Raw genomic sequence first — 27397 nt, forward strand, 5'->3', positions numbered from 1 at the left:
GGAAGGTGTTGGGAGAAAGGCCCTGACACTTCAAGGAGGCCAGACTAACCATTGCCATGTGGTTCCCTTCTCAGGGTTTACCTGGAGAGATCGGCTTCCCGGGAAAACCGGGGCACCCCGGGCCGACGGTAAGTGTCCCAGAGTGTCCCTTCCCCCCACTCTTCCCTGTCCTCCATTGGTCCATGTTAGGGGTGGCTGGACCCTTCCAGCTGGCCACCAGGGCAGCTGGCCACTCGCCGTGTCCTTTCTCCTCTGGCAGTGGGGACCGAGACCCTGGCGCCCAGCCTGACCCTTTCTTCCTCTGGTGTCTTCCTAGAACTCCATCTCCTGGGATTGTTCCCCACAGAGCCCCAGCCCGAATGCAGATTGGGGCGCCCTCTCTCCAGGCCACCACCTCTGGTCTCCTTACCCAGATGCAAATTCAGAAGCCCTTGCTGTTTAAAGTGTGGCTTCTTGTCCCTACGGGACACGTGCAGAGGGCAACAGAAGTAACAGAGGGGGCAGAACTCTTCCTGTTCTTGTCCTCATTGTGCTTTCTCACTCCTGAGCTCAGAAGATCCTGGGGGTCTGGAGCCTTCTCCTGCCTTTTAAGTCCTGAGGCTGGGGCTCAACCACCTTCCTGTCTCCACGTGCTTAATGGGTGTGCCATTAAAGCCGGTGTGTCTCCTAGTTCTGGCCCTGCACTCTGCAGGGCCCGGTGGTGGGATGGCCTGTGCTCAGGGGACCACAGTCATCCTTGCAGGCCTGCAGATGACACTGAGGGAGGCCTCTCTCCACTGGAGGGTATTACCTTGCAGCTAGCTTTCTCTCCCGAGGGCCAGTGGGTGGGGAAGCCAGGGGATCCCATAGCCCTAAAGGGGATCCAGACAGCAGAGAAAAGGTAAAAGAGGTCACTCAGATTGTGGAGGCCCAGCAGCGGTGCCCCCTTGTCATTGGACCTTTGGCAGATCCACTGGTGACTATGGGTCCAGGCCCCTGGGTGACAGGGGCTGATTGCTAGAACGGCGGCCTTCTCAGCTCTGCTGAAATCCGACAGAAATGGACGTCCATGCAGGGGTGCGATGCGTGCTCTCAGGTGAACTGATCCACACCTGGAACACCCGCTCAATTACAGCGTCCCTGGCGAGCACTCACGAGCACGCGGTCACCCCCAGCGTCCCCGGCGAGCACTCACGAGCACGCGGTCACCCCCAGCGTCCCCGGCGAGCACTCACGAGCACGCGGTCACCCCCAGCGTCCCCGGCGAGCACTCACGAGCACGCGGTCACCCCCAGCGTCCCCGGCGAGCACTCACGAGCACGCGGTCACCCCCAGCGTCCCCGGCGAGCACTCACGAGCACGCGGTCACCCCCAGCGTCCCCGGCGAGCACTCACGAGCACGCGGTCACCCCCAGCGTCCCCGGCGAGCACTCACGAGCACGCGGTCACCCCCAGCGTCCCCGGCGAGCACTCACGAGCACGCGGTCACCCCCAGCGTCCCCGGCGAGCACTCACGAGCACGCGGTCACCCCCAGCGTCCCCGGCAAACAGTCACGGACACACGGTCACCCCCAGCGTCCCCAGTAAACACGAACACACGGTCACCCCCAGCATCCCCAGCAAACAGTCGTGGACACATGGTCACCCCCAGCGAACACTCACGAGCACACGGTCACCCCCAGCATCCCCAGCAAACAGTCATGACACACAGTCACCTGCAGCGTCACCGATAAATGCTGTATTCAGGTGACGGTGTCATAGGAAAGCTCAAACACGTTAACAATCACATCTGATCTAAGGATTTCATCAACAAGTTCGCGCGCTGCTGTGAACACTCAGGAGAGAGGACAGCTGTTGTAAGAAGGCATTGGGCGTGCAGAGCGTGAGGTCACAGCCACCGACAGCTCAAAGCAATGCTTCTGCCTTTAGTGTTTGCTCTTCAACGAGGTCATACTTCCCTGGACCCGAGTGCTCTCACACCCCAGAGGAGCACCTCCTCCTGCCCTTCCAGAGGCCTTGACCCCGGGGCCCCTGCTCTGGGAGGACTGTCCTCCCAATAGGCCACCAGCCCAGGCTGGAGACGCAAGGCAACAGAAGTCTTTAGCTGGGTGTCCAGGGACCGCTTGGCAGAAAAATTACCAGGTTTACTAAAATAATAATTAACTTTTGAATAGCACTTCTAGCTGCCAAACTAATGGCATGGACAATATTTTTCGGGGACAGGATTTCCCTCAGAGCTGCCGTGGGGGTGTGCACGTGCACTGATAGGTCACTTAAGTCAGAGAAGAAGCAGCAGAGCAAACAAGTCTGGAGCAGCGGAAGGTGGAGTCAGGCAGCCGCGGGGACTTTTGAGCCCTTTTCCCCTTGCCTGGGACACCACCTGTTGTGGCCTGGTCGGAAGGGGCTGGGGGAGGAGGAGGCTGCTTGTAGGGAAATAGGACGTGGAGCCTCTCACTGTCATCCTTAGAAATACAGGCAGACTTGATGAATTCCAAGCCAGGATGCTGGGAAGGGAGGAAATGTTGGCGGAGATTTGGCAGAGAGAGCGGGAAGAAGGTGGGCGGCGTTCTTCCCTGGGGAAGCGGGCAGCAAGCGCAGAGAAGGACCACGAGCCAGTTCAGCAGACGGTCTGGGTCCTGCCTCCTCTTGCAGACCACACGGGTCCAGAGCCACTGGACTCTGGCCAGAGGGTGAGGGCCATCTCCCTCATAAGGCAGTGTGTGGGACAGCCTGGTCCCAGAGACCACAGCACGCTGGCGAAAGAGCGCCCCTCACAAGGCTGGGGATGGTCCCCACTGCTGGTGACCAAGCCAACCCCTGGCTAGAGGCCACTGAGTGCAATGCGCCCTGAACATGCCTCTCATTCTGCTCTGTTTTCTCCTTCTTGACCAGGGCCCACCTGGAAAGGACGGGCAGAGTGGAGCACCAGGCCTGCCGGGCCCCAAGGTTGGTGTTCACAGGGGTGGCAGGAGTTTGGGACCCGAAGTGCAGGAGGAAAGAGATGTTGGGTTGTTGGTGAATCCTAAAATCTACTGATTGCCCGGGCCCCCAGTCAGGACTTGGGAATGTTGGCACTCACCAGATCAGACCGTGAGCAAGTCCTTTATTTCTGCTAAGGTAACTGGGGGAGGATTTGGAAGCCTCAGGTTTTAAAATGAACCTGTTAGAAATATGTACGTATTTGCAAGGACACACATAACGTAAGAGAAATTAATTTTTAAAATATCCTGGTGGGGCTCCTTATAGTAGGTTCATTAAGAAAGGAGTCTGGGGTTAAGTATCCTAAAATTGGGAAGCAAACTCCCAGTTCGCACACAGCAAACGAACAGCTGCAAGAGCGAGCAGTAACTGTTTCCCCCAGTGAACTTGATTCTTTCCTACCAAACACACGTACGCTCAGTGTGTGAGGCAACGGTCCGTGAAAGCCTAATGAGGACATCCATCATCCTCTGCAGTAAGTGACTTAGAAACTCAACCTTTTCATGACCAAATACTGAATAAGTATGGATTTAACTTCATTTTGTAAGTATTTACGTGAACAGTCTCCATCTTTCTCCCTTGTCTTTCACGACAAAGGAAAGGGTGAACCTAGTATTTTTATTCTCAAATTCGCTCAGACGACATCTCCCGTACCCCAAGTCTCTCGGTGAGAGAAGAGCACCTTTTCTACTCAGTGATGTTTTTGTAAAATAAAACAAAAGCGGAGGCGTGGAACACGGAATCCAGGAGGTGGTACGAGCCGCCATTTTTGATCACCATGGTCATGTGGCGTGAAGGGGCTCCACACCACCGAAGAATGAGTGATTGCCCCACCTTGACCGGCCTGTGACGAGTGCTGAGTGTGATTCCTGGAGCCCAGCGCTCTCCTGCCAACCTCTCTGTGTTCCTTACAGGGCCAGCCAGGAGAGAGAGGAGAAGACGGTCTGCCTGGAAAGCCCGGTGCTAGGGTATGGACCCCGCCTCCTCCCTGCCAGTGGGTTCTGCCGCATGGTGTGTTTGGGGTTGTGTGAACAACAGTGGATGGTATGAGCACGAGGGGGTGTCATTGGGGTCTGGGAGCACCATGAATGAGGGGCTGTTGGAAGGGGTGAGGGCAGGGTGGGGGCTCCAACAGGGACAGCCACACCTGGTGGGAAGGGTCACACCACACCTAGGACAGAGGGAGCAGGGGCGAGCGGGTTCCTAAGGAGACCTGTAGCTGTGGCCTTGGGAAGAACGCGTCACTGTCCAGCTTGTCCTGGCAGCAATGAGCGAGAGGGACTTCTCTCCGTCTGTCTGTCTGTATCCCTCCTCCCCTCCCCACCGGCGCTCCCTAATGCCTGGGCCCGACTTCTGGCTGATGCCACCTGTGGCCTCCAGCCCCCCTGTGCCTACAGCTGGTGCCGAGCTCTGTGGGAGAGACAAAGACCACTCCCCACTGAGTTTGGACAGGGCACCTCCTATGGGGGTTTGGATGGCTGTCCCTCAGAGCCCCACGTCGTGGGCTGCAGGGTCTCCTTTTGTCTTGAGGCCCTGGGGTGAGGTCTCAGCTTTGGCCCAGGCTCAGGATGCAGTGAGAACCGAGGAGAGAGCGCTGGACTGTGTGTGTGTCTGGGGGGCGTGTGTGGTGTGTGTTGGCACGTGTATGTGGGGGGGGTGTGTGGTGCACGTGTGTGCAGGTGCTGTGGCTCTAGGGGAGTGTGTGGGACAGGAGGTTGCCGGGGCACTGCTGCCCCCCACGGTGCCCTGCACGTGGCTGGGTTATGTACGGGTCAAGGGCAGCGCCCGTGACTGGGTCTTTGTCACCTCTGCTCCCCCATTCCCAGCCGCGGTCAGGCGCCGGGCAGGTGCTCAGGAAGGGTTTTCCACGCAGAGGATAGATAGCAAATTCAGCCCAGCAAGAGCTCAGCAGTGGCCTGGACTCAACACCTGCCACCTGGAAGGCAGGGCTCGGATCACCTTGCTGGCCGGGGCAGGTGCTCCTGGGGAGATGCGGGGCCCTGGCTTTGCCTCGTCCTTTCATAGAGCGATTGTTCTTTAGAAGACCAACAGAAAACGGAGCAGGAAAAGCACAGGTTAAAATGCACCTGGCTATGTCAAGCACACCCAGGTCGATTCAGAAATGGAAAGAACCTCCCAAGGTCCACGAGGAAACCTCCTGCTGTCAGGATCCCAGATTCCAGAAGCTCAGCCTCATGCCCTCCTTAGTGCCCAGCGAGTTGTCCCATCGCCACTTACGACACCATGTTCCTTCATATTTTAAGAATTAACACATGCATTTTAAAAAATATCTATGATGATCCCCAAATCATTGAAATATAATAAGTAATTTACCAAGCCGTGTCCGTGCACACGAGGTGTTTGTGTGGGGTGAATTTCATGGTCTTAAAAGCACCCAGGCCACATTTTGGCGTTTGGTTGAAATTCTGTCATTTTCCAGAAAGGATGTAACATGTTTGCACAGGTTGACTAACTTGACCTGGTAGATTTTATGGTGCAAACCATACCTTATATAGAGTTGTGTTTTCTCAGCTTTGTCAATTGGCAAGTCCCGGGCTTGTGCACGTGAATTCCGGCGTTGTGTCTGGTGGTCTTCGGAAGCAGGCTCAGCCCTGTGCACGGGTCTGCAGACAGCGGCCACTGATCGCAAGAAGTGTTGGGCTGAACTCAGAGGTGCCCTTGAGATTTCTGTGGTCTTTCCATCTGCCTGTTTTATATTTCTGGTGATCACTAACGGCTGGAAGATTCAAACAGGGAAGCCTATTACTCCAGCTCACATGTGGTGTTTTTGCCCGATTTCTAGTGCAAGATGTTTAAAACATTGCTCTAGGAAGTTCAAAACTATGAATTTCTGCAGTGATGGTAGTTTTATAACATCCTTTGTAGCCTCAAAAAGGATCTGACCTGGGGTCTTTTTACTTTTTTTGACAAAATGCCAGCCGAAGATAAAAATCTCCCAAGATTACAAGTAAGTCATGGATGGTGGGTTTCTGAGCCCATCAGGGAATGGAGCTGGCTTGCAGGGTGCACAGATCAGGAATTCAAGACACCGTCTAGTCCTCCGTGTACCCTTTTTGACTTAGGGTTCATGGCACGAATTCAGGAGGCACTTCCCAAGATCTTCAAAATGCCTTCTAACCAAGCCCAGACTCACAGCGCCTTTCTCAGCACGGAAGAAGCGATTCCCAGGGCTAAGGTGTTATCATCCTCGCAGATTTAAAGTGACAGTTTGAGTGGCACGTATTTGCATAATTCCGGTTAGAGCAGTTCTTCCTAATTGCGCCTGTAAACACTGGGAATTCATGGGGGATCGGAGCACGTGGAGAATGTCTACGTGCCCACCGCCGGGTTCCCTGGTGGCACGAGAACTATAGCATCGAATGTGTGCTGAATTGCCTAATGCTAACCAATGCTGTGTGTTACTTTTTCTTTCCTTCTTCCCTTCCTCTCTGAGAAATGGTTGTAGTGCTAGCCTTCCCCACCAGCTGAGTCTGCCATGGCTGCCGGGAAAACCATTAAGTGTATGCACACATGCTCTTTCATTCATTCATTCATTCATGTGTCCATTCACTTACGAGAAAACCACATTTCCTTATGGAAATCTACACTAAGGTTTTGCTAAATAGCATAATGGATGTTAGAAATTGTCATTCAAGAAGTTAGTGGTTCTCAAGACATGTCATTGGTTAGAAAGTACAGTCCCTCCCCACTACCACACACACACACACACACACACACACACACACACACACACACATTTGCATCAGTGATTTGTAGGGACCTGCTTAACACAGCAGCCTGAGGTCCTGGGACCACAGACCAAGCCCCTCTGGTCCTGTGCCTCCCACTTCAACACGACCACAACATGCTAGTCAGGAACCGAATGGGTGAGGACAAAACTTCATCCAATCTGCTAGAACCCGTGTATATTTGGGGGTTTACTTTCTGATAAGTTTGGATGTTTATCAGAATTTCACCCAAGACTTGCCTTTACTGTAGCACACCATGGGAGAGGGAACATTAAGTTCTCCCCCACCTCTAACCACGGGGCTGCCTGTGTTTTCCAAAAAGTCCGGACAGCAACCCTGGGACAGCAGCCGGTGTGGACGCATGCATCAATGGCTTCTCCTTCATCGCTGGACCCCAGCACAGGGACCTGGGCTCCCTATGATGTGTGCTAACAGCCCAGAGTGGGACGGACCTTCAAGGCAGAGTTTGGGCTCCTCGTTGTTCCGAATCATATGCTTTGAGGTTCAGGATGAACGGGTTCACCTGTGTAAACGCTGTAGGGACGATTCTAGCAGAGGTTCCCTTTGGAGGAAGTGAGAGAGGATATGAGGGTGTGGAGCCCCTCCCTCTGGAAATGCCAAACGCTCGGGTCTTGGCAGCCCCACTGCTGCGGGAAGTCTGCTGTGTAGAGCCAGGTCTATGACCCTGCTACGCATGGGCTCGAGAAGCCCGAGTTGTGGCCGGCAGGAGTCGTGAATGCGTGGGGCCAGCTGGGGAATTACAGCCGCCTCTGCAAAGGTGAGTGGAAAATAATGGGGTGTCTGTTATTCTGTTTCCAGGGCGAAGTTGGGGAGCAGGGCCTGGCGGGCCGACCTGGAGAGAAGGTCTGTTTGTTCAAACCTTCATTCATTCATTCATTCATTCTTCATTCAGTGCATTCACTCATTATTATGCCCTAGGCCTGTATCTGTTCTCCTTTGGGGGGTCACTGCGTTCCTCTCGTGCAATCATTTACCTGCGCAGTGATTATCAGCATGTCCTATGCCTCCGTCGCTGGGCTGGGGTCACCACCATCGACCAAGGGCGAGGGACAGGTGCAGTGAGTGGTGGCATGCAGGTGTGGGTGGGAAGGCAGGAGAGAGGCTCCTCACTCAGACGTGGGGAATGTCAGGAAAGGTGGCGAGGAGGTGATGTTGTCCTAAAGAACGAGGAGGAGGAGGAAACCCCCAGACAGGCAGAATGGGTTCCTGGTGAAGGAACAGCTGAAGTGAGAAGGAGCTTGGAGACGCCCCAGTGAGCAGAATCTCGAAGCACTTTGCTTTCGGCCTCACCCCCGCTGAGCCGGAGATCTCTGGGGGCTGGAGAGAAGGGGAGAGCACACGGCTGGGGCGTGGCCTGGCCCACAGCAGACCTTCCTCACCGGGAGCTGAGTGGACAGAAGCGCCATGTTGTTTCCACAGGGAGAGGCCGGTCTCCCGGGCGCGCCAGGATTCCCGGGCCTGAGGGGAGAGAAAGGAGAGCAGGTAAGTGGAGGCACCACACCTGTGCCCTCGCATAGCAGCCCCCTCTGGGGTTCAGTCCCTGGGCCAGTGGGTGCTCTTGGCTGGGGTTTGGGACTATATCCCCAGGTTTATGGAAGAGGAAAGGAAGGGCTCAGGCTGCTGGGGTCTGTCAGCTGCAGCAAAGGGACAGGGACTGAGCGATCAGTGCACGAAGGTGAAGCGTCTTCAGATGGAGTGGATGGGAGCGGGGTGGGGCATCATGTCAGGTGCCCGATGGAGAGGGGGTGCCCCACCCCTAACTGACCGCAAGCCCTCGGAGCTGCACTTCACCCTGGCATTTCCCAGTAAGGCCAGAGCCGGTCAAGAGGAAAAAGGGTTTTTGACCAAGGTCCACTGGGTCTTACATGGAAAAGGCAGGTGTTGAGTTCTGCTGTATTCTAATTTCATCTCTCACTGCAGGGAGAGAAAGGTGGGCTGGGCCTCCCAGGACTGAAAGGTGACCCAGGTGAAAAGGTAGGAGTTGCTGTTGGCCCCCTGGTCATCAGTGCCTGGACTGGCCAAGCCTCCCTCCTGTGCTGTGTGTGTGTGTGTGTGTGTGTGTGTGTGTGGTGCCTGCAGGGCCGTGGAGAGGGTCTCGGTCTCTGAGTCAAAGCTGCGGCCTGGGTTACAATTGGCTTCTTCCCACCAGGCAGCTCTGAGCACCTTGGCTGGCCTGCCTGTGCCTTGGCTTGCTGGCTTGGAAATGGTTCCACTACTCCTTTCTCCAAGGGCTGCTGGGAAGCGTGACTCAGGTCCTGTGTGTGGAGCGAGCCACTGCAGACCCACTGTGTGCCAGGATGGCCCAAAGCACCGCTCGTGTAGTCACTTCAGTGATCCTCAGGACGGCCCTGAGAGGGGTCAGGTTACCGACAGCATCCCCCAGCTTCTTAGATGAAACAGTGAGGCACAGACAAGCCCCATTGCTTTCCCGGGGTGCATGGGTGGAGTGCATTGCAGTCAAGATCTGAACCCAGCAGTGGGTCAGATCAGTGTCCTGGCTCCCAGCAGAGCAGTGCCTTGGGCTGGTCTGGCCCGTGGACACCCGAGCAATGACAGCATACACCCCAAGGGACTTGCCTCTCCCCTTCTCCCGCACGATGCTCCCCCTGCCTCCATTCCTGCATGTTTGCACCATCTTCCTCTCCAATTTCCCATTCTCAGTTCCCCCCACCCCTCCCCATTACTTCTGGGCTCCAGGAGGGGCCTCCCACCTGCTTCTCTCTTGGGCTGCAGGCTGAGGGCTTTACTCTGGAGAGACTTACTATCTTAGAAATGGAGAGCCAGAAATGGAAAGGGCTTTGTGTGGTAAGCCGCCCAGGCCTGCTGCCCTGGTAGATTTTTTTGGAATTGCAATTTTCATTTGAGAAACTCATTTCCAGGATGCAAAGGGCTCCACGACTCCATAAAGCTGCTTTTATTGCTTTGGCAAAACTGCCAGGCCCATGGCAGAATCCCATTCAAGCTTCCAGAAAATCTGGCCTGCCTTTCTTTTCTCCAGAGAAATATGTAATAATAGACGATTCTGGTCAAAAATCCAAAATAGGACATTAAAGCAACATTGTCCCCTTCTGACTGAGTCTTGCACTTCCCTGGCTCCGTTTTCCAGTCCGTTCCTCCCCACCACCAGCTATGACTGTTTTACCCCCGTGGCATCTTGGGACGCGGGTACAATCCTCTCCTTCCTTAGCAAGGGCTGCTGAGGGTTCCAGTTTTTATGGAAGAGCTGGGATCTGAACCCATCCTCCAGCGAACTCCAGGACTCATAGGTCATCTGCAGCCATGCAGAGGGCCATCAGGGGTCTTCCCCGCCCCACCTGCTGGTTCCTGCCTCGCCCCGCAATGCTAAAGGCAGTCTTTAGGCCCTCTGAATTGGAGACCTGTCTCTTCGCTAGTCCTTTCCTCTTTAATACACAGCCATACATTCACTGGTGTTGATACCAAAGGAACAAACCTTTCTTTCAAATTTGTTAAAAAGAAAGGAAAAGAGTTTTATTTGAGCCCAAGTTAGGACAGCTGCCCAGACATACAATCTTCACAAAGAAGAGACTGCTCCAGGGAAGAAACATTGGGGGCAGGGTTATATATGATCGTCATGATGAAGGACATTCCAGAAAGTTACAGGCTTTATCTTATGTTTTCAGTACATGGAAGGCCGTCTGAATTTCATCTTGTGGGAACCAGCGAGGTTTTATATTTTTCTTATCTTTAAGTTTGGAATAGTCCCTTTTGGTTATTCTATTTTATTTTATTTTTTTTACCGAGGCAGATGTACAATGTGTGCTGGGGCAGAAAGAGAGCCCGTGCTTTGAAGTTTGGCTGAGTCATTTTTATGTTGGCAAATGCTGAAGTATAGCTTCCCTGGGGGCCCAGGGGCAGGGCCCAGACACCTGAAACGTTGAAAATTTCCTTTATCACCAGAAAATGCTCAACTTTGATTATTCGGACTTCTTAATGTGGGATGAACTGGTTTAACTGACATTGGTTCTGGAACAGGAGGATGCCAGTGTCAGGAGGATAATTAGGTAAAATCGGGTAATGCAAATAACACTGAGAAAAGTGTTCTTCTTTCTGCAAAAACATCTCTACATCTCTGGAACTTTAGTGAAGGCAGCGCTGCTTGGATTCGGAGTTTGAAGCCAGGCTCGGCCGTGTGCTGGCGGTGACTTTGAGCAGATGAAGGAACATTAGGCATCACTGTCCTCATCTGCGAAATGGGAATACCAGAGTATCTGCGTTGTAGGCATTTCTGTGGAGACTAGATGAATTAATACATATAAAAATGTAACTCATTAACTGAAATTAAATACTGTATAACAATGGAATAAGATAGAAACAATATAACTATTTTATCATACTATTGTTGCTTACTAAGAGTGGCCTTGTCCCTTTCTAAGCCAGTTTTATTCATTCATTTGTTTACTAACCGTGCACGAAAGGCCTGCAACAGACCTAACCCCGGGCCACTTGGAACACACATGGGCACAGACGTGCATGTCCTGGCATCCTGTGGCACATGTGGAGTGACAGGCTATGGGGGCCATGTCTGCCTCCTGTGGTTCCTCCTGCGTGGAGCAGCCCAGCGGCTCCCTTCCGGCAGGTCAGGTGTATAACAATTTCCTCCTTCCTGGGCCCCTGCTGAAGACCATCTCAGTCAGTGCCCCGGTGATGCTGTGAGCTGTGTATACTTTTATCGTCCTTTTGCAAAGAGGTAAACAAGCCCATTGAAGTGAAATAATGTATAAAATGGTAGATTGAGGCTGAAAGCTGTTCACAGGAATGTAGATTTGTCCCCTTGGTCCCCTGAGAAGAGCCCATCACCAGTCCACACGGGCTGGGGCAGGGCCCATGGAGTCTGCCCAAGGGCGCAGAGCAAGGGTGTTTGCTGCATCACTAGTATAAGGAACTAGGTGTCCTCAGTGAGAAGCTGGACAGTGGGTCACTTTATTTCCACATTCACAGTGGACTGGTGTAGAGTGGTATAAGTGAACTACGGCTACCCATGTTAGCCTAGGTTATTCTCAAAGCATAACGTTCCTTATGTCTGAAAGATTTTATAATTCGGAATCCATCTGTCTGTCTACCTATCTGTCTGTCAAGGTGGATACTGGATGGGTGATTCTGTCGTCTGGGGAAAGGTGTCCCAGGATAAGCAGCACTGGCAGGAAGATTAATGGTCATTTATTTTCCGTGTTTTCATCCAGGGTGAAGCTGGTCCCGCAGGTCCCCCTGGATTACCCGGAACTGTAAGTTAGCTCTGCTTCTCATCCGCATTCCTTCTGTGAATCCCTCAGGCATTGGGCTGCCCCCTTCCTCCCATACCACTTAGTTATAAGCATCTTTTTAATGGAGATTGCCAGTAGCTAGGCCTCTTCCTAGGTCTTGTGATCCAGAAATATGTAAGGTTCTCGAAGAACCACCTTGTGCTTATTGACTTATTTTATGCAGCAAACATAGTTACTAGACACAGTATATCCCCACTCATTACCTATGGGGAAACTGGGGTCCAGAGACAAGAAACAGGGGGAGACTTTGTCCAGAGTAAGACTGCAAAATGGGTATATAACCATGACTTGTGCTTCCACCCAGGCATTATGCTTGGTGTTGAGTAGTGAATAAGACCATGGGCTTCAGAGCCAGAAAAAAAAGTGGGTTTGAGTTCCTTAGTCCCTGCTCTGCCATCCACCAGACTGTGGTCTTAGATACACTGTTTAATTTCAAAGACCTCATCTTCTCATCCGTTAAGAAAAACTATTATACCCAGCTGTCTTGTACATTTCTAGTGAAAATTAAGAGATGATACAAGGTATGTAGTCTAGTTTCTAGTACATAATAAACATTAAATTAAAAACAACTGCTATATAAATAGGGGAGCGTATTTTGGGTTTTTTTTTTTTTTTCATTTTAATGTTTCTTCCCAGCCTTAATATTCCGTGCTTTGATCAGTTGACTTCAGGGAAGTTGAACATGTCTTCAGTGATGGCCATGGTTGGGCAAGTATGGAGGCCAGGAGCTGAGAGCCTTAACATCCAGAAATCCCATTTACAGTGTGGTGAGGAATCTTAGACTCTGGTTTTTATGTGCGTTAAATCATTATTCCCAGGCCAGTCTCTTCCCCACATGCATGCCTGTCAAGATGAGACTCAGCCATCTATCAGGATGTCAGAAGACGCTCAGAATCAAATTTAGAGTCAAAACCATTCATATAAAACTTTGTGTAATACCGGAAACATCTAATGTTGGCAACATGCAGGGAAATCATTGCTGTTATTTAGTGTGAGGGCAAGTTGGTGACGCTGAATTGAGAAGTTCCTCAGTATTCACATATCATAGAGTATGTGCTTGTTAGATTAGAGATTTCATTTCCAGGCATCTATCCCAGAGAAATAGTTATACTGTGTATTTGAAGCAGGTACAAGGATGTACATTGTAGTTTTGTTTATAATGAAATATTACAGGGCAACCTACATGACATAAGCATAGAATTAAGTGAACCACCGAATATCTGTATCGTGGAATCCTAGTTTATAAAAATACACACACGTGCATATGCACATACTCGTATATACACGCAATGTGTGTGGCCTTGGAAAGATTCCCAGGCTCAAGAAGCTTGCGTAGAGAAACCAGCACGGCCTCCAGAGCCCCCCAGGTGGGGCCGGTTCCCGCTGCACATTCAAGAGTGGTGGGAGCTTTGTTAAACCGTTTACCTGCCTCCAATTTTCTTATCCATGATGCAGGGAATAGAGTTATTGTGAAGAATATGTGGGTTTATCCGTATCAACAAGGACAAACAACCATGTGTTTACTGATGATATTTGTATAATTCTTGTGCAAAGCTGTGGCCTAATGTGTTCCTATACATTCATAATTGTGTGGAAATATGTAGAAAAATTTACTAAACTGAAAAACAGTGGTTTCTTCAGGAGAAGAGACTAGTATTGGGGGACATGGAAGGCAAGGTGTATTTGAAAAAGCTTGTTTCTGTTCTTCTATTTTGACTTCATTGTGTTTTTGGACTAGAATCCATGATGTCCTTCTGCCCATTCACTTATTTTTTTGAGCACCTGCCGTGAGTCGGGCACTGGCAGGTTTGGGGAGACAGACTCCAGTCACTGGTGGCCCTGATGCACATACATGACAAATTCTAGCGAATGCCGGCAGAGGGAAGAGCAGGGTACAATCAGGGAGAATAACAAGGGGACCTAATTTATATTTGAGTGGTGGAGCGGAAGGGGGATCTTTGCAGATCCAAGGCCTGAAGGATGGGCCACAGTCAGCTGTGGGAGGAGGAGAGTGCGTTGCCGGCTGGAGGAGCAGCAGGTGCAAATGTCCTGTGGTCCAAGAAGCCTTGAAGCCCGCAACACGCTAACCGCGGCGTGGACGTGGGGTGGGGCTGGAGGGCCATGCGGGGGCCTGCCCAAGGTGCTCTATGTGCCGGGATAAAGAGTTTTGCATAAGTTGGTTCTCCCTGCCCAGACGCCTCCCCTGGTTTCCTCCTCACCTGCATCATCGCCAGCGGATGCTGGGGGTGGCGGATGCTGGGGGAGGGCCTGGGTCTCAGGCTCTGATTACTTGCACGGCCTCTTCATTTCAGCTCACAGCACTCTGGGTAGAGGAGGGTTCTGCCCCACTTTACCGATGAGGGAATAGAAGCTGACAGGTGGTCACACAGTTTTAGGCAGGGGTGTGACTCCAGGGTCCCCTATCTACTCACAGTGCTTTTCGGCCCTGCCATGACCACCACTTGGACTGGAGAGCAGTCGGTGATGGTGCCTGTCCATGCTAACAGTCACTCCAGGGAGCCTGGGGCCCCCTTCTCCCACTCGGTCCATCTCTTAGAGGCAGGTTGTGACAGTCAAATCATGTTTTGCTCATTTCTGTGGTTTCTTTTTCAGACATCCCTGTTCACACCGCACCCAAGGATACCAGTAAGTAGCTGCGGCCCCTCGGGGCTGCAGGTGCTCCCCCCAGCTGGGCCCGCGATGCCCACATGCTCCAGGTCCTGACTCGGTCCCAGCACACGGAGCTGCCCCGTGGCTTCCAGATTTGTCCTGACAGCGGGGCCGGGGGAGTGGGGACTGGCCCTGCAAGGACCTGGCTCCAGTGTCAGGCAGGCAGTCCAGCGGCCTGGAGGTCCCCTCCTGCTGGCTAAGGGCAAGGGCCGGCCATGTCTTTGGGTGACGTTGGTTCTCTGCTGCACCAAAGCTGGGGTCTCGAGGAGAACGGGGCTGTGTACCGTGGCGGCCGACTGAAGAATCCCACGAAGCATTACTGAGGATGTGGGCCGTGAAGGGGACCTAGAGACTGAAGTGCATTGGGGAGGCCCCAGACCTAGGAGAGGCTGTTCTTAGAGAGGCCAGTGGAGAGCTGGCCAGCTTCGGGGATGGCCAGTGGAGGGAGCGCTTGGGGCTTCTCGTAAAGCCTGAGCCTTGGCAGACAAGGGGGCTCACCATCACTGCAGCTGCTAGGAAGTTTTCCTCCCCTGTTGGCAAAAGGTGCTTGGGGAGGTAAGTGTTTCCAGGCTCTCCTCTGAGGCCAGAAGCACGTGCTTGCTTGTCCCCTGTGCTCTCAGGATGGGGTTCTCCTGTTCCTGGGACTTGGCCTGCTGCTCTGGGCCACACAGCTGTCGAGAGCCCGCTGACATCTGTGTGTCCATCATTGCTTTCTCCTTGTGCTTAGTGTTAACTAGACGCACCTAAGAAGTTGCAGCAAATCCTGTATTTGATGGGAAAGGTGGGAGCAGGGGGATTGAGCCAGGGACTGAGACCTTGGCAGAAGGAGAAGCACTTTGAGCTTCTCTGGAGGTGAGATGGGGAGGAGGAGTGGTGGACAGGACGTCACTGGGCGGCGTGGACTTCAGAAGTTGTTGGGAGTTGCCTGTGGGAGAGAATAGATTTGGGGGTGGGAGCACAGCTTCTCTCCCTCCCTCGGGCCCACCCCGAGCCCCTCGAGCTGGAGACAAGGCTATAGGGCCAGCCTCTCCTTAAAGCAATTTCTCCATTAAAGATGATTTCCGAGACATTCCAGCTGGAAGACTCATGACAGGGGGCCGGGGCCTGCCAGGCCTCCCCTTTTCCCCCAGTGCGGACACTCTCTGCAGGGTCTGAGATTTCTGGAAACCAGGAGTCCACTTCAGGAAATTGTGTCTATGGGGAAAAAAAGATTCATTGTGGATTATTGCATGTATCTCTCTGGACTGGTCCCGTCGCCATGGTAACTGTATTTTTATTGATGGTTTCAAGAAGTGTTGACATCTCCCAGCTCTCCTGAGGCCCACTCCTTTGAGTCCCTGCACAGGGGGCGGGTGGCAAAGTTCGGGGCATAATGAAGCAAGGAAATAGAAGCAGGGAGGAGGGCTGGAAGGAAAAGCCCACCTCCCTCTGCCTGGAGACGGAGAAGTCTGCTGGGGCTGGCTGGGGACCATACCTGGGGAGGCCTCGAGGTGGTGTGCAGGTCTAGAGGGGGGAGCCAGTCCTTCGCTGGAGGAAGGAGGGACAGGCAGCCTGGGAAAATTACAGCTAAGAACTCAAGAGGGTCTTTGCAACGGGGGGGGGGGGGGGGGGCAGGGGGAGCAGGTGGTGCAGAAGCAGCCATCTAGGGAAGAGTCTGGGGTAGCCTTACTCTGCCCCCTCAGCCTGCAAAGGAGTCTTCAGGATGCTGACCCGTGCTGAGTTTGCTGAGATGACACTGAGCCCAGAGAGGGTGTTGGTGTGACTGATCTCACCAGTCGGGGGAGTCAGGAAGGGAAGCCAGTCACAGCCATGCATTCAATGATTATTGAGAGCTACTAAGTGCTCCTGGAGTGAAGGCCCTGCCTCCCGACTGACTCCCAGGCCCGGGCTGGAAATGGCTAGAGCACCTTGCCTGTGAGCCCCCATGGGGTCCCTCCTTGGGCTTGGCCTGACCACTCCTGGGTCCTGAGGCTGTCTTCCTGCCACCTACAGTCCCTTCCCCCAGTGCATCACCCGAGATAATCCTGTTAGCTCTTTGTCTTTATGAGTTGTATGGCCAGTGACTGGAGGACCAAAGGGTTTGGAAAATCCCCACCATGGGAAGTTTTCTAGGAGGAACACATGCTGGGAGAAAGGTGTTGCTGTCCCTGGTGAATGGAGCCAGAGTGTGTTCTGAGCTGGTTTGTGATGGAGACTCTAGAGGAAGGAGTGGGGTTACACCTGTGTTGGTGGCACAGGGCACTTTGCAAGAGCAATCTCAGGGAATCTTGACCACAGCTCCCCGAGGTGGACCAGGCACGTTCCATGCCACACACGATGCAGAGAGAGAAAAGCAGCCAGGGCCATGCAGAGACTAACCGGGGCATCCACCTGTCACTCAGGAGAGGAGGGCAGGAGGGAACCTCTGGGGCAAGGTCTCCAGAGTCTGCCTGTGCGAGGGGAGGGAAAGCAGCCTGTCTGCCAATTTCTCCTGCCACTAGTCTGCCCCAGGCTTCCTAACTCACATGTTAAGAGTTTGCCTTCTAGATGCTTCCAGGGTCCTTTCCACACCTCGTGGTCTCAGAAGCCTTTGCTTTCAAGCTCCCTGCCTATACAGGCCTCCCTTCTCCACTCCAGGCAGCGCTCATCCCATCTCTCCCGGGACCTTGCTGTAGACAGGGAGCCCAGTGTCTCCCTAAGCCGCCCAGGGCACTCTCGGACAGCTCTAGGTCCTGCTTCTGTAGAAGGAGCCATGCGCGGTCCTTCTGACACAGAAGCTTCGATTGTTACTCTGCTCTCCCCAGAGAGCTCCACGGATGCCCCCCCCCCCCACTGTCCCCTTTGGGGCTCATCTCTGCCGCCGCTTCTCTATGTCACTGAATCCTCATGCTGCGTGCAAGAGAGAACACCTGTTCACTTGCAGATATGGTCACAGAGAACACTGTGGCTACACACTTCCCCCAAGTTATAGAGCCAGCACACTGGAGAAGCAGAGTTCTCTAGATCCAGTCCCTGTGATTCTAGAGCTGAGGCTGTTTTCACCATGGTCCACTGTCTCCACCCCTCTCCCACAATGGCCCTTCAGCTCTTGAAAGATAGACACCTGAGCCCTTCCAGGTCTGCCCCTGGTGGAGCCTCCTATCTGCCACTTTCTCCCTTCACGTGTGAAGAGCAAGGTGAGGCTATCTTGTCCCGCCACCCTTCCTGGGAGGTGTGTTGGGAGCCCTGGATGTGACGCCAGCAGATGAAGAGAATGGCCTGTCTCCTCCCCCGTTAGGTGATTCTATTCTGGGCAGTCCCATCGTGGAGCCCCTTTCCCCTGTTTCTGGCCCTTCTCTTCTTTAGCAAAAGTTAGACACCCCACTCTGGCCAGTAAAAGTATAACATTCAGTCCCGTCTGTCAGGTCCCTCGAGCAAAGCCTCCTCCCCAGCTTCTCCATCAAGATAATGAAGGGGAGAGGCTTGGGGTCTGAGAGAAGGCTCTCCCCTCAACATTCCTTCCATCATTATTCATTGATGGTCCGTGCTTGCAGGGCTCGGGGCTGGAGGGGGTGGGAGTCAAACCCGAACCGTACAAAGAAGGGTAAAACTGCTGTGGGTCAGTCTGCGGAGGACAAGGGCGCTGCCATGCGAGTCCCCAAGTTCGGGGTCAGCTTCCCTGAAGAAGCGATTCTTGGTCTTGGACTTGGAGGATGAGTAAGAATCATCAGAGTCCAAGTGGGGTCACAGGGGAGAGGACCCCAGGCAGAGGGAGCAGCCTTTGCTGATGGGTTGGGGGGGGTGGCAGTGTGGCTGATCTATGTGCAGGGCAGGGCACGTCTGCTGTACTCTCTGCTTCTCCAACAGGGAGAACAAGGGCCGAAAGGAGAGAAGGGTGATCCCGGAGTGCCTGGGGAGCCGGTGAGTGCCCTGCACCCCGCACCCATGCCTCTCAGCCTGTGTTACAGGGCATCCAAGGGCCACATGGGGCCAGGTCTGAACTGTACGGTCTACACACAGGATCCCCGCTAACTGAATGCAGCCCCTCCCACCTTCTCAGGATGCCGAGGATGCCCTTACCGTGGATCCCAGATCAGACCTGTTGCATGTGTCCTTGCCCCACCCCCTCTGCTAAGCGCTAGGGTGATGACCTGGTTCCTTGATGGTGGTTCCTTTGCAGGGATCCCAGGGCCGTCCTGGAGAACTGGGGCCTCGGGGACCCACTGGAGCGCCGGTAAGAAACCCTCTCTCCACCTGTGGGCTCTGAGGTGCAGGAATCCCCACCAGCCCCCGTCCCTCCCTGTCCCCCCTGGTCAGCTTGCCTGGCATTTGGGGAGCTGCCCACCAGGGGTGCTGCCACAGGTGCGGTGAGCCCAGTGCCCCGGGGCTGAAGGCCCTCATAGGGCACCCCAAAAACGCAGCCCTGGGGGTGAGTGCTGTCTCTGGGCCCCTAGATGGGGAAGCGATGCTGGGGCACGGGGCGGTTCAGAAGCAAGAAACCCCTCCCTCCCGGCTCGGATTGGCAGCTCGGCTGCGAGTGACGCTGGTGCGACTTCACATTTCGATCCTGCTGTCATTTTGCTCTGCTTGGGCTTCTTAACTGTCTCTCTCAGGCCCCTTCTCTGGAGAGGTCCCTTTGGAGTGACCTGTGGGGGCTCAGATCCCAGGGGGCCACTGGCTGGCTCTGAGCACCTGGGCCGTCTTGTCCCTGGGAGCCCCATTTACATGAAGTGTCAGCTCTGACACGTAACCCCCCGGGGTGGCAAGGATGGGACAAGATAACAAGCCGAGCTCCACGGCCAGGGGGTTGTGATTTCCTTGTGCTTCGGCCTCTGCTCCCTGTCCTGCAGTTTGCATCCGCTGACTCTGATGAGCGGGCTGTCCCTGAGATGGCCCTGCATGGGGACGAGGACAGCTTCCCCAAGATGTCTCACCTCCCTCTTTGTGTCCCGGGCAGGGTGCCAAGGGACAAGAAGGCCCACGTGGGGTACCTGGAACAACCGGAAACCCTGTGAGTCCTCACGCCCCATGCGTCTCCTCGGGGGCCTGCAGAGGGAGGCTGGGCTGGCCCTGTGCCCCTGGGCTCGCAGCTCGGGGCTGACGGGAGGGAAGGGCGGAGTGGTTGGCCAGGGCTGGGCACCCCAGGAGCAGTGAGAACCAGGAGAGACATACGGGTCTCTGCAACATTCCCACATGCTGGGAATGGACAGAGTCTCTTCCACACACACAGGGTGAGGCACACAGGGGCACATGAACACCCACTCACACATACACGTACTCTAAAACTAGCATGCACACGTACTGTGATGCACACACCCCTATAGAAACTTCTAGCACACAGGTGCAGCTGGGGACATGGGCACACAGGTGCCTTCATGCACATGCCTTCTGAGCTCTCCGCTGCTGTGCCTTCCCTCCTGCCGGGCCGGAATCTCTGTGGAGTGGGCACTGGACCCCTGGGGCTGACGGAGTGATGTGTCATGATGTGGGGCCACAGAGCTCAGGCTTGTGTGTGGTGCTGGTGGAATGAGGCCACCTCCACACTGGCTGCTTCTGGGATGGTGGGTTAGAGGTCCCCCGCTGTAGGGCGCTTGCACGCCCAGGCCAGCTGTGCGTACGGCTAAATGGGAATGGGGTCAGCCAACGGCGGTGGCCGATGTGGATGTCACAGGGCAGGGGCAGATGACAGGTTCCTCCCTGCTAATAGAGAGCGAGCCTTGGACAGAGGGCAGCCTGCAGGGCAATGAAGCCGAGTGCAGACATGGAGGCCTGGGAGAAACACGAGTAGCCTCCAGTCCGTGGGGAGTTCCCTGCTTCCCATCTCCATAGTGTCGACCCCCATGCCTCTTCCCATGGAATCTTTGTGAACCATCAGTGTTGCATTCAAGCCCACTTCTTCCAGGAAGCATTCCCTGATTCATCTGTCAAAGTCAACACACACGCAGGCATGCACACACACTCACACATGCACATAAGTGTGCACGTGTGCACACACACACACACACACACACACGCACCACCTCTGCGACCTCCATGCCTTGGTCTTAAGGAACCTCTGAGAGCCCTTCTGTCCTCCTGTCTCCCACGTGTGTGCCAGAATCCCACTCACTGGAGGTTTGGCCGGCTAGGCGCCCCCACATACACACGGGAGGAGGCCCACCTTGTCCGTGGAGGGAACGGCAGGTCAGAAGTGGCAAGTTACTGTGAATTGAGGAAAAGGCAGGTTTGGAGAGACACTGGGGTAACTACTGGTCATCGATACATTGGGCCTTCCTAAACTTCGGCTTCTGAATAGGGCAGTCCTGGAACTGTGGGTCCACCTGGTGCCAGCGGCCCCCCAGGAAGTACGGTGAGTAACGGGGGGCAGGAGGCGGGGCACCAGTGCCGTGTGCAGATCTGCAGCCCCCCCCCAGGTTAACATGTTTGTTCTCCCTGCGGGGGGTGGGTGTAGGCACAGGCATCCTTGTTCCCATTTGACAGATGGGGAAATGGGCGTCCCAGACAAGGTCATCTAGAAAGTTCACCAGCTTAGGCGCGAGGTCAGTCATCAGACCTCCGAGTGGGAAACAAAACTGTGAGAACTGCAGAAAACAGCAGAAAGCCTGTAAACGTGGGGCATGTTGGAGTCAGCCTCAGTTTACCTGTTGAAGAGACAGGACAAGCCCAAAAGATTCATAGGGTCCTGACCCTTAGGGTCCCTGGATGCTGATCATGGCCCAGCTGCAGGTTCTCAGTGAGACCCCTGCAGGCCACTCCCTGGGGCCTCAGCTTTTCCCTTCAAAAGGGAGAGAGCGGCGGCGTGCCTGACAGCCGCTAACATCCCCTGCCGACCCCGTCTCCCCTCCCCAGGCTGGCTGGCTAGCTTTGAGAGCCACGGTTGGTCGACACTGATTTCAGCTGAACATTCCGCCATAAACACCTAATGCCATTTAGTCCAGGGCAGCAGAGAAAGGGTCGCCCTGAAGTAGACCGAGGTCAGTCCTGTTGGGTCATCAGCCCATGAGAGTCACACAGCAGTTTGGAGGACAAGCACAGGGCACTCACACAGGCCAGCATCTGTTCCAAGCACTTTGCACGTGTTAATTCGTGGAATCCCCGCGACCCTGGGAGGCGATTATTCTCATTGCTTCCGTTTTACCCAAGTGGAAACACAGACGCAGGGTGACAGAGTCACGTCCTTAGTGGTCGCCAGAGATGGTGCCAGAACATGGTCTGTGTCATGTCACAGTGCCTGCCAACCCTGCGTTCCTGTGCCTGGGGGTTTTCTCCGGCTTTCGGAGACCACACTGTCCAGCTGTAGGACACCTGGTGATTAGTGCGAGCCTGGGCTGTCAGCTCCGTCGCCCGGGCAGCCCCAGCAGGCGTGTCCTGCACCGGCTCCGAGAGCACATGCAGGACTGGGCTCCAGCGGCACCCCTGTGTACTGCCTGCCACCCTCCCCCTTCTCACTGCTTTGCTTTCCTCCTGCGGTGTCCCTGGGCCACTCGTACCTCAGCCTGGTGTCCGAGTCAAGCCCCAGGTGACGCCGAGGTCACGGGCAGAGCAGTTCTCTGATGTGGAGCCTATGTTCCTAGGTCACCCTCGTCGTCCCTGGTGTCCAGCGGAGGCCAGGCCCTGCCCTCTGAAAGCCACAACCCAGGGTGGGGTGGACCACCAGACAGGGCAGGCTAGGCACAGGGGTGTGTGCGCAGACTGGGAGGGGCCGCTCGGGCAGGTGGGGAGGAGAGGGCCACCCCCTGGGGAATTAAGCCAGGGATGGGGAGCTTTTGGGGATGGATGGTAGCCTTGGTTATGAGAGCATATGATCGCCCTTCTCTGGGGGGCCTGGGCCATCTTGAATTTTACCATGTGCATAACCTGTCTTTTTTCAGGGTCCCCCTGGCATCAGAGGGCCCCCTGGGAAAGACGGGGAGCGCGGAGAGAAGGTAAGATGTGGCTGCTGTTCTCAGCTTCTTGAGAAGGCCTTACTCCAAACCCTGCTCTCTCAGCTAGGTGCACCAGCGTACCCACCCCACGTCTCTGTGCACATCGAAGACTTCCCCAGTTTGAGAAAGAGTTTCATTTATTAGAGGGATGAGAGACGTGGTGTCCCCACAGAACACCAACCCCAGAGGCAGAAGAGGCGGGGCCCCAGCCTTTCAAAATCCTGTTTCACCTACATTTTAGAAGGTGTCTCTGGGGTTTATTGCTGAGGGCCTGCTCCTGGCTTCCAGTGGATAGAACCTGGGGTTCTGCCAACAATCTCACACTCGCAGGACAGCGACCCCCCCACTGCAATCCCCCAAATGTGCCAGTGTGGAGAAGCGTGATCTCGGGCTCCGTCTATGCACTGGGACTTTCTTGTCTGTAATGCGAAGACAATGGCACGTTGGTGGCAGGTTGTAAAGATGAAGTGCAGAACCGACCCATCAGAGGGCTCAGCACAGGGCCAGGGAGGAGATCCACTGCCCCATCTCCCCTCTCAAGCAGTGTCCCATCACAGGACATCCTCCACCTGGCGGACGGCCCCTTTAAGCGCAAGGGCCTCAATGCCCTGATAGGAATCCCTTCAAGTCCACTTTAGCCGGAACCTTTTAAAGGAGAGATCATTTTGTCCTTTCTATTTTGGCAGAATTTAACAAGAATAGATGGTACATTTGCATTTTGGCAGGGACACTGGATTTTAAAATACATGTCTCGGAGAAAAATTGTTTAGCGTGGAGGAAACTGCTCAGCCAACCTGTAGGACATATCTTGGGGTGTTTTGCAGTGTTGGTTGATGATAAGCCCAATAATAACCTTTATGTGGGGCCGGTGCTAATTTTTGTTTTGAAAGAAGATAATGCCATCATAGATTATGGTAATAAAAGTGGAGCACCCAGATGAAGCCAGGGGAAAAAATAACCCCGGCCCATCTGCTTTGCCTTGATTATACCACGTCTGAAGAGTGCACTCTATTCTGGACACACAGTAAGTAGGGCACTGACGACCTTAGAAGGGGGTGACCAAGAAGCTGGAGGTTTTGAGGTCCAGTTGAAAGCCAAGATGAGGAAATCAGTGAGCTGTTGGCACATCCACCGCTAGAGGGAGCCAGACACCTCTCCTTGGCTGTGCAGGCGCCAGGGCTGCGTTGGGAGGGGAACCCCAAGGTGCTCTGCAAAGTGGTCAGAAGCCCAGCTGCCAGGGCATGCACTTTCTCTCTTGCACGGTGTCCAGTGGCTGGCCTGAGGCTCTGGGAAGCTGATCCCGTCCTAGGCTTGCAGAGAGAGGCCCTTGCCTTGCCAGCCCTTGCTCCTTACCACACCCTCTCCAGCAAGGAGTGTCTGCAGGCATTCACGCTGCCACTTAGCCCCCTGGGAGCCCTACCCAGGAACAGGAGCCCCTGTGGCTCATGTGGCTCTACCCAGGCTCTGCAGCCAGGGCTGCCACAGGGAGCTCTAGACTTTGTGGTCCAAATGGTGAGCATTTGCCGAGAGCAGGCTCCAAGCCCAGCTCCCTCCCTCCTCAGGTCCTGGAAGCTTTCTGTCTCTGGTGTCTGTCTCCTCCTCCCACTTCAGAGCCCTGAGCTGTGTTCCTATTGCTGAGGGCCTACACTGTGAAGAGGGGTTAGATTCTGTCCAGGGAACTCCAAGGTTGAGTGTCACATGTCTGGAAGATTTCAGAAAGGACACTCTTGGCTGAATGTAAAGAAACAGTGCTTAACGGGGCTGCCTGATAAAGGAATAAGGCTTGGGAAGGTGGTGAGCTCTCTGCTCTTGGAGGAATTCAAGCAGAAATGGGCGGACCTCCCACAAGAGATGTACCTGATGCTTCCTGAACTGGGTAGACGACTGGACTATAAAAGTGCTAATGTCCTGCCCATTCCCAATTCCGCCTCCTATCAGCTCGCCAGGTCTGCAGTGACAAAGATACTCACTGGGTGACTTAACAGAAGTCCGGAAGTCCTAAATCCAAGTGCCAGCAGGGCTGTTTTCTCCCGAGGACCATGAGGGAAGCATCTTGTCCAGAACCCTCTCGTTGGCTTATTGATGGGTGCCTTCCCCGTGTCTTCACACTGGCTTCCCTCTGTGCTCACCTGTGTCCAGATTTCCCCTTCTTACAAGGACATTGGTCATATTGGATTAGGGGCCACCCTCCTCCGTATGACCTCAGCCTAACAACAAATTGCATCTGCAAGGGTCCTGTTTCTCAGCTGAGGTCTGGGGAATTAGGACTTCAGCATGCACATTTGTGGGAACCCAGTCCAGCTTATTATATACGTTGTGTAGAACAAAGCATCACTAGGAAGCCTAGGGACCCCCTTTAGACTAGCTCACCATTGAGAAGCTTACCTTCTGTGTATCACCGATCCTGGAAACTGTCCCTTTTCTTTCCAGGGAACGGCAGGTGAAGAAGGGAGTCCAGGACCAGCTGGTCCTAGGGGTGATCCCGGGGCTCCCGGGCTCCCTGGAACACCTGGACAGGGAAAGGACGGAGAGCCGGTGAGTATTAGGTCTAGAGGTTTCTGTGTCCATTCGACCAGGCTACAAATAGAAAAAAAAAAAAAAAGAGGAAAGGAAAAAAGAGAGAGACTGACCTCCCAAGGATTAAGTGAGAGAATATGCATAAATCCATACAACGTGGCCCTCAGGGAGCATTTATTATGTTAACTACAGTATCAGGCACTAAGCACCATACATTTAATCTCACAACTACCTTGAGAAGTGAGTCCTTTTTTTTGGTCCATTCAGCTGACTATAACAAAATATCGTATATGAGTGGCTTTAAACAACGGAAACTTAGTTCTCACAGTTGTGGAGGCTGGAAGTCCAAGTTCAGGGTGAATAATGGTCAGGTTCAGGTGAAGGCCCCATTTTGGGTTACAGAATGCCCACTTCTTGCATGGCCTCACATGATAGAAGGGATGAGAGGTCTCTCTGGAGCCTCTCTTACAAGGACAGGAATCCCGTTCACAAAGGCCCCACCTCCTAATACCTTCGCTTGGGCCTTAGGATTTAACACATGGATCTGGGAGGGAAACAAGCATTCACACTAAGGCAGTATTATCAACCCCATATGACTGATGGGGAATATGAGGTTCAGGGAGGTGAATCACTTGCCAAAGTCACAGAGCTTGAACCCACAAGGGACCGGCCCTTCCCTTCTTCCTTCACTTTTAGCCAATACATCCAAATATAGAATTGTGATTTTTTTTAAAATCTGGGCATGTGTCTGCATCAAGCAAAGCCCTTCAGCCTGGAATTGAAGACTTTTCTCATTGGTTCCTCCAGGTCTTGATATCATGGGAAATGAGAAAGAGACCAGGCTTTGGAATCCATGAGCTCTCCTTTGAAGGCTGGCCCTCCCGTGCTTGTGGGTGCCTATAGCAAAAGATCTTAAGTGGGAAAGCAAGCTAAGAGAGACAGGAATTTGCTCAGGGTCACACAGAGGTGGTAGGTGGCCAAGGCAGAATTCACACACAAGGAACTTGTAGCTCAAACACTGTACTTTCTTTCGTAAACAACAGGCCACAGTGAGACCCTTGTCTTTCTCGGGCCCACAGCATAGGGCGCACACAGCTTGGCTTGTGGTGGATGGGTAAAGGCTCATTCGTGGTCTCATCGTTGTCCTTGTATCCTTCATTTCCCCAGGGGCTTCGTGGGCCACCTGGATTACCTGGACCTCTAGGAATCAAGGTGAGTGTGTATCCAAGCAAATCGTGATGTCATGCGTTGCCTGACAAGGGGACTGGGCCCAGTTCTACTGTAGCATCTCTGGCCACCTCAGTCCACTTCCCCGTCCCTCAGTTTATCACATTCCGCTTAACTAAAGACTCTAGGGCTCTTGAACCATGATACTGGTGATACTGATGTCCTTGCCATTCAGTTGGTGCCTAATAAATGCTTGCTGGTGGATGAAATTGCAGAAGACACTGTTCTTCAACTGGCAGAGCAATAGATCTAAGCAGTTTTGCATTTTAAGTCTAATCATGGTTACAGATGATCCCCAATCTTTAAATGCTTAATTCACAAACTTTACGTGTCATTCCCAGTAAGCCTACTGGGAGTCGTGGTGGGTGGGGAGCTTGGGCCCACACAGCCATTCAGGGACCCACGCTCCTTGGTCCAGTGACTGTCCCACTATCTGGGACCCGAGTCTGGTACCAATCCTTGGTATGCAATGAGGGAAAGACAGTGGACAGACTCAGTGGGCCAGACGTGGAGGTGGTAATTCATTTTCCCCAACCTCTCAACACTGACAGCAGGGGAAACTGGGTTTGTGGGCTAGCTGTGTGCTCAGGGGGAAAGGGGAAATCTCTTGTAAATACCAGTCATCTCGCCCTCAATTCACTTGCAACCATAACTCAGAAAACCTGACTTGGCCCAGGAGGGACTGTTCTTTTTTTTTTTTTTTTAAGATTTAAAAAAAGTTATTCATTTGCGAGAGAGAGAGAGCGCGCACAAGCAGGGAGGAAGGTCAGAGGGAGAGAAGCAGACTCCCCGCTGAGCAGGGAGCATGACCCAGGGCTTGATCCCAGGTCCCTGAGATCATGACCTAAGCCGAAGGCAGACCCTTAACTGACTGAGCCACCCAGGTGCCCCCAGGAGGGACTGTTCTTAGGAGAGCTTTCCTGAGTGAACAAGGACACTTCCCTGAAGTTATCTTTACATTGAGTCAGTCACTCATTGACTCGTTTATTCTCCGATCACCAGCAAGGGCATTTATGACAGCATCTGCTGCCCGTCCACTAGGCGGTCAAGTGTCAGATCTTGAGGTGGGCCTTGGGACAACACTGATGTA

The 27397-nt window shown here is 53.7% G+C and overlaps 1 protein-coding gene across 1 annotated transcript in view; it reads left to right on the forward strand.

Moving 5' to 3' along the window:
* COL22A1 (collagen type XXII alpha 1 chain) overlaps window positions 1-27397 on the forward strand; it is a 248728-nt gene that overhangs the window by 139953 nt on the left and 81378 nt on the right. Inside the window, exons 25-39 of the mRNA XM_045812201.2 lie at window positions 75-128; window positions 2872-2925; window positions 3873-3926; window positions 7527-7571; window positions 8148-8210; window positions 8649-8702; window positions 11930-11971; window positions 14624-14656; window positions 18506-18559; window positions 18819-18872; window positions 19596-19649; window positions 20934-20987; window positions 22510-22563; window positions 24994-25098; window positions 26248-26292. Of these exons, the coding sequence (XP_045668157.2) occupies window positions 75-128; window positions 2872-2925; window positions 3873-3926; window positions 7527-7571; window positions 8148-8210; window positions 8649-8702; window positions 11930-11971; window positions 14624-14656; window positions 18506-18559; window positions 18819-18872; window positions 19596-19649; window positions 20934-20987; window positions 22510-22563; window positions 24994-25098; window positions 26248-26292 (819 nt within the window). The remainder of the gene's footprint in view (window positions 1-74; window positions 129-2871; window positions 2926-3872; window positions 3927-7526; window positions 7572-8147; window positions 8211-8648; window positions 8703-11929; window positions 11972-14623; window positions 14657-18505; window positions 18560-18818; window positions 18873-19595; window positions 19650-20933; window positions 20988-22509; window positions 22564-24993; window positions 25099-26247; window positions 26293-27397) is intronic.

This window comes from Ursus americanus, chromosome 9 (assembly GCF_024610735.1).
Source record: "Ursus americanus isolate L20-20 chromosome 9, mUrsAme1.1.p, whole genome shotgun sequence".
NCBI lineage: Eukaryota > Metazoa > Chordata > Mammalia > Carnivora > Ursidae > Ursus > Ursus americanus.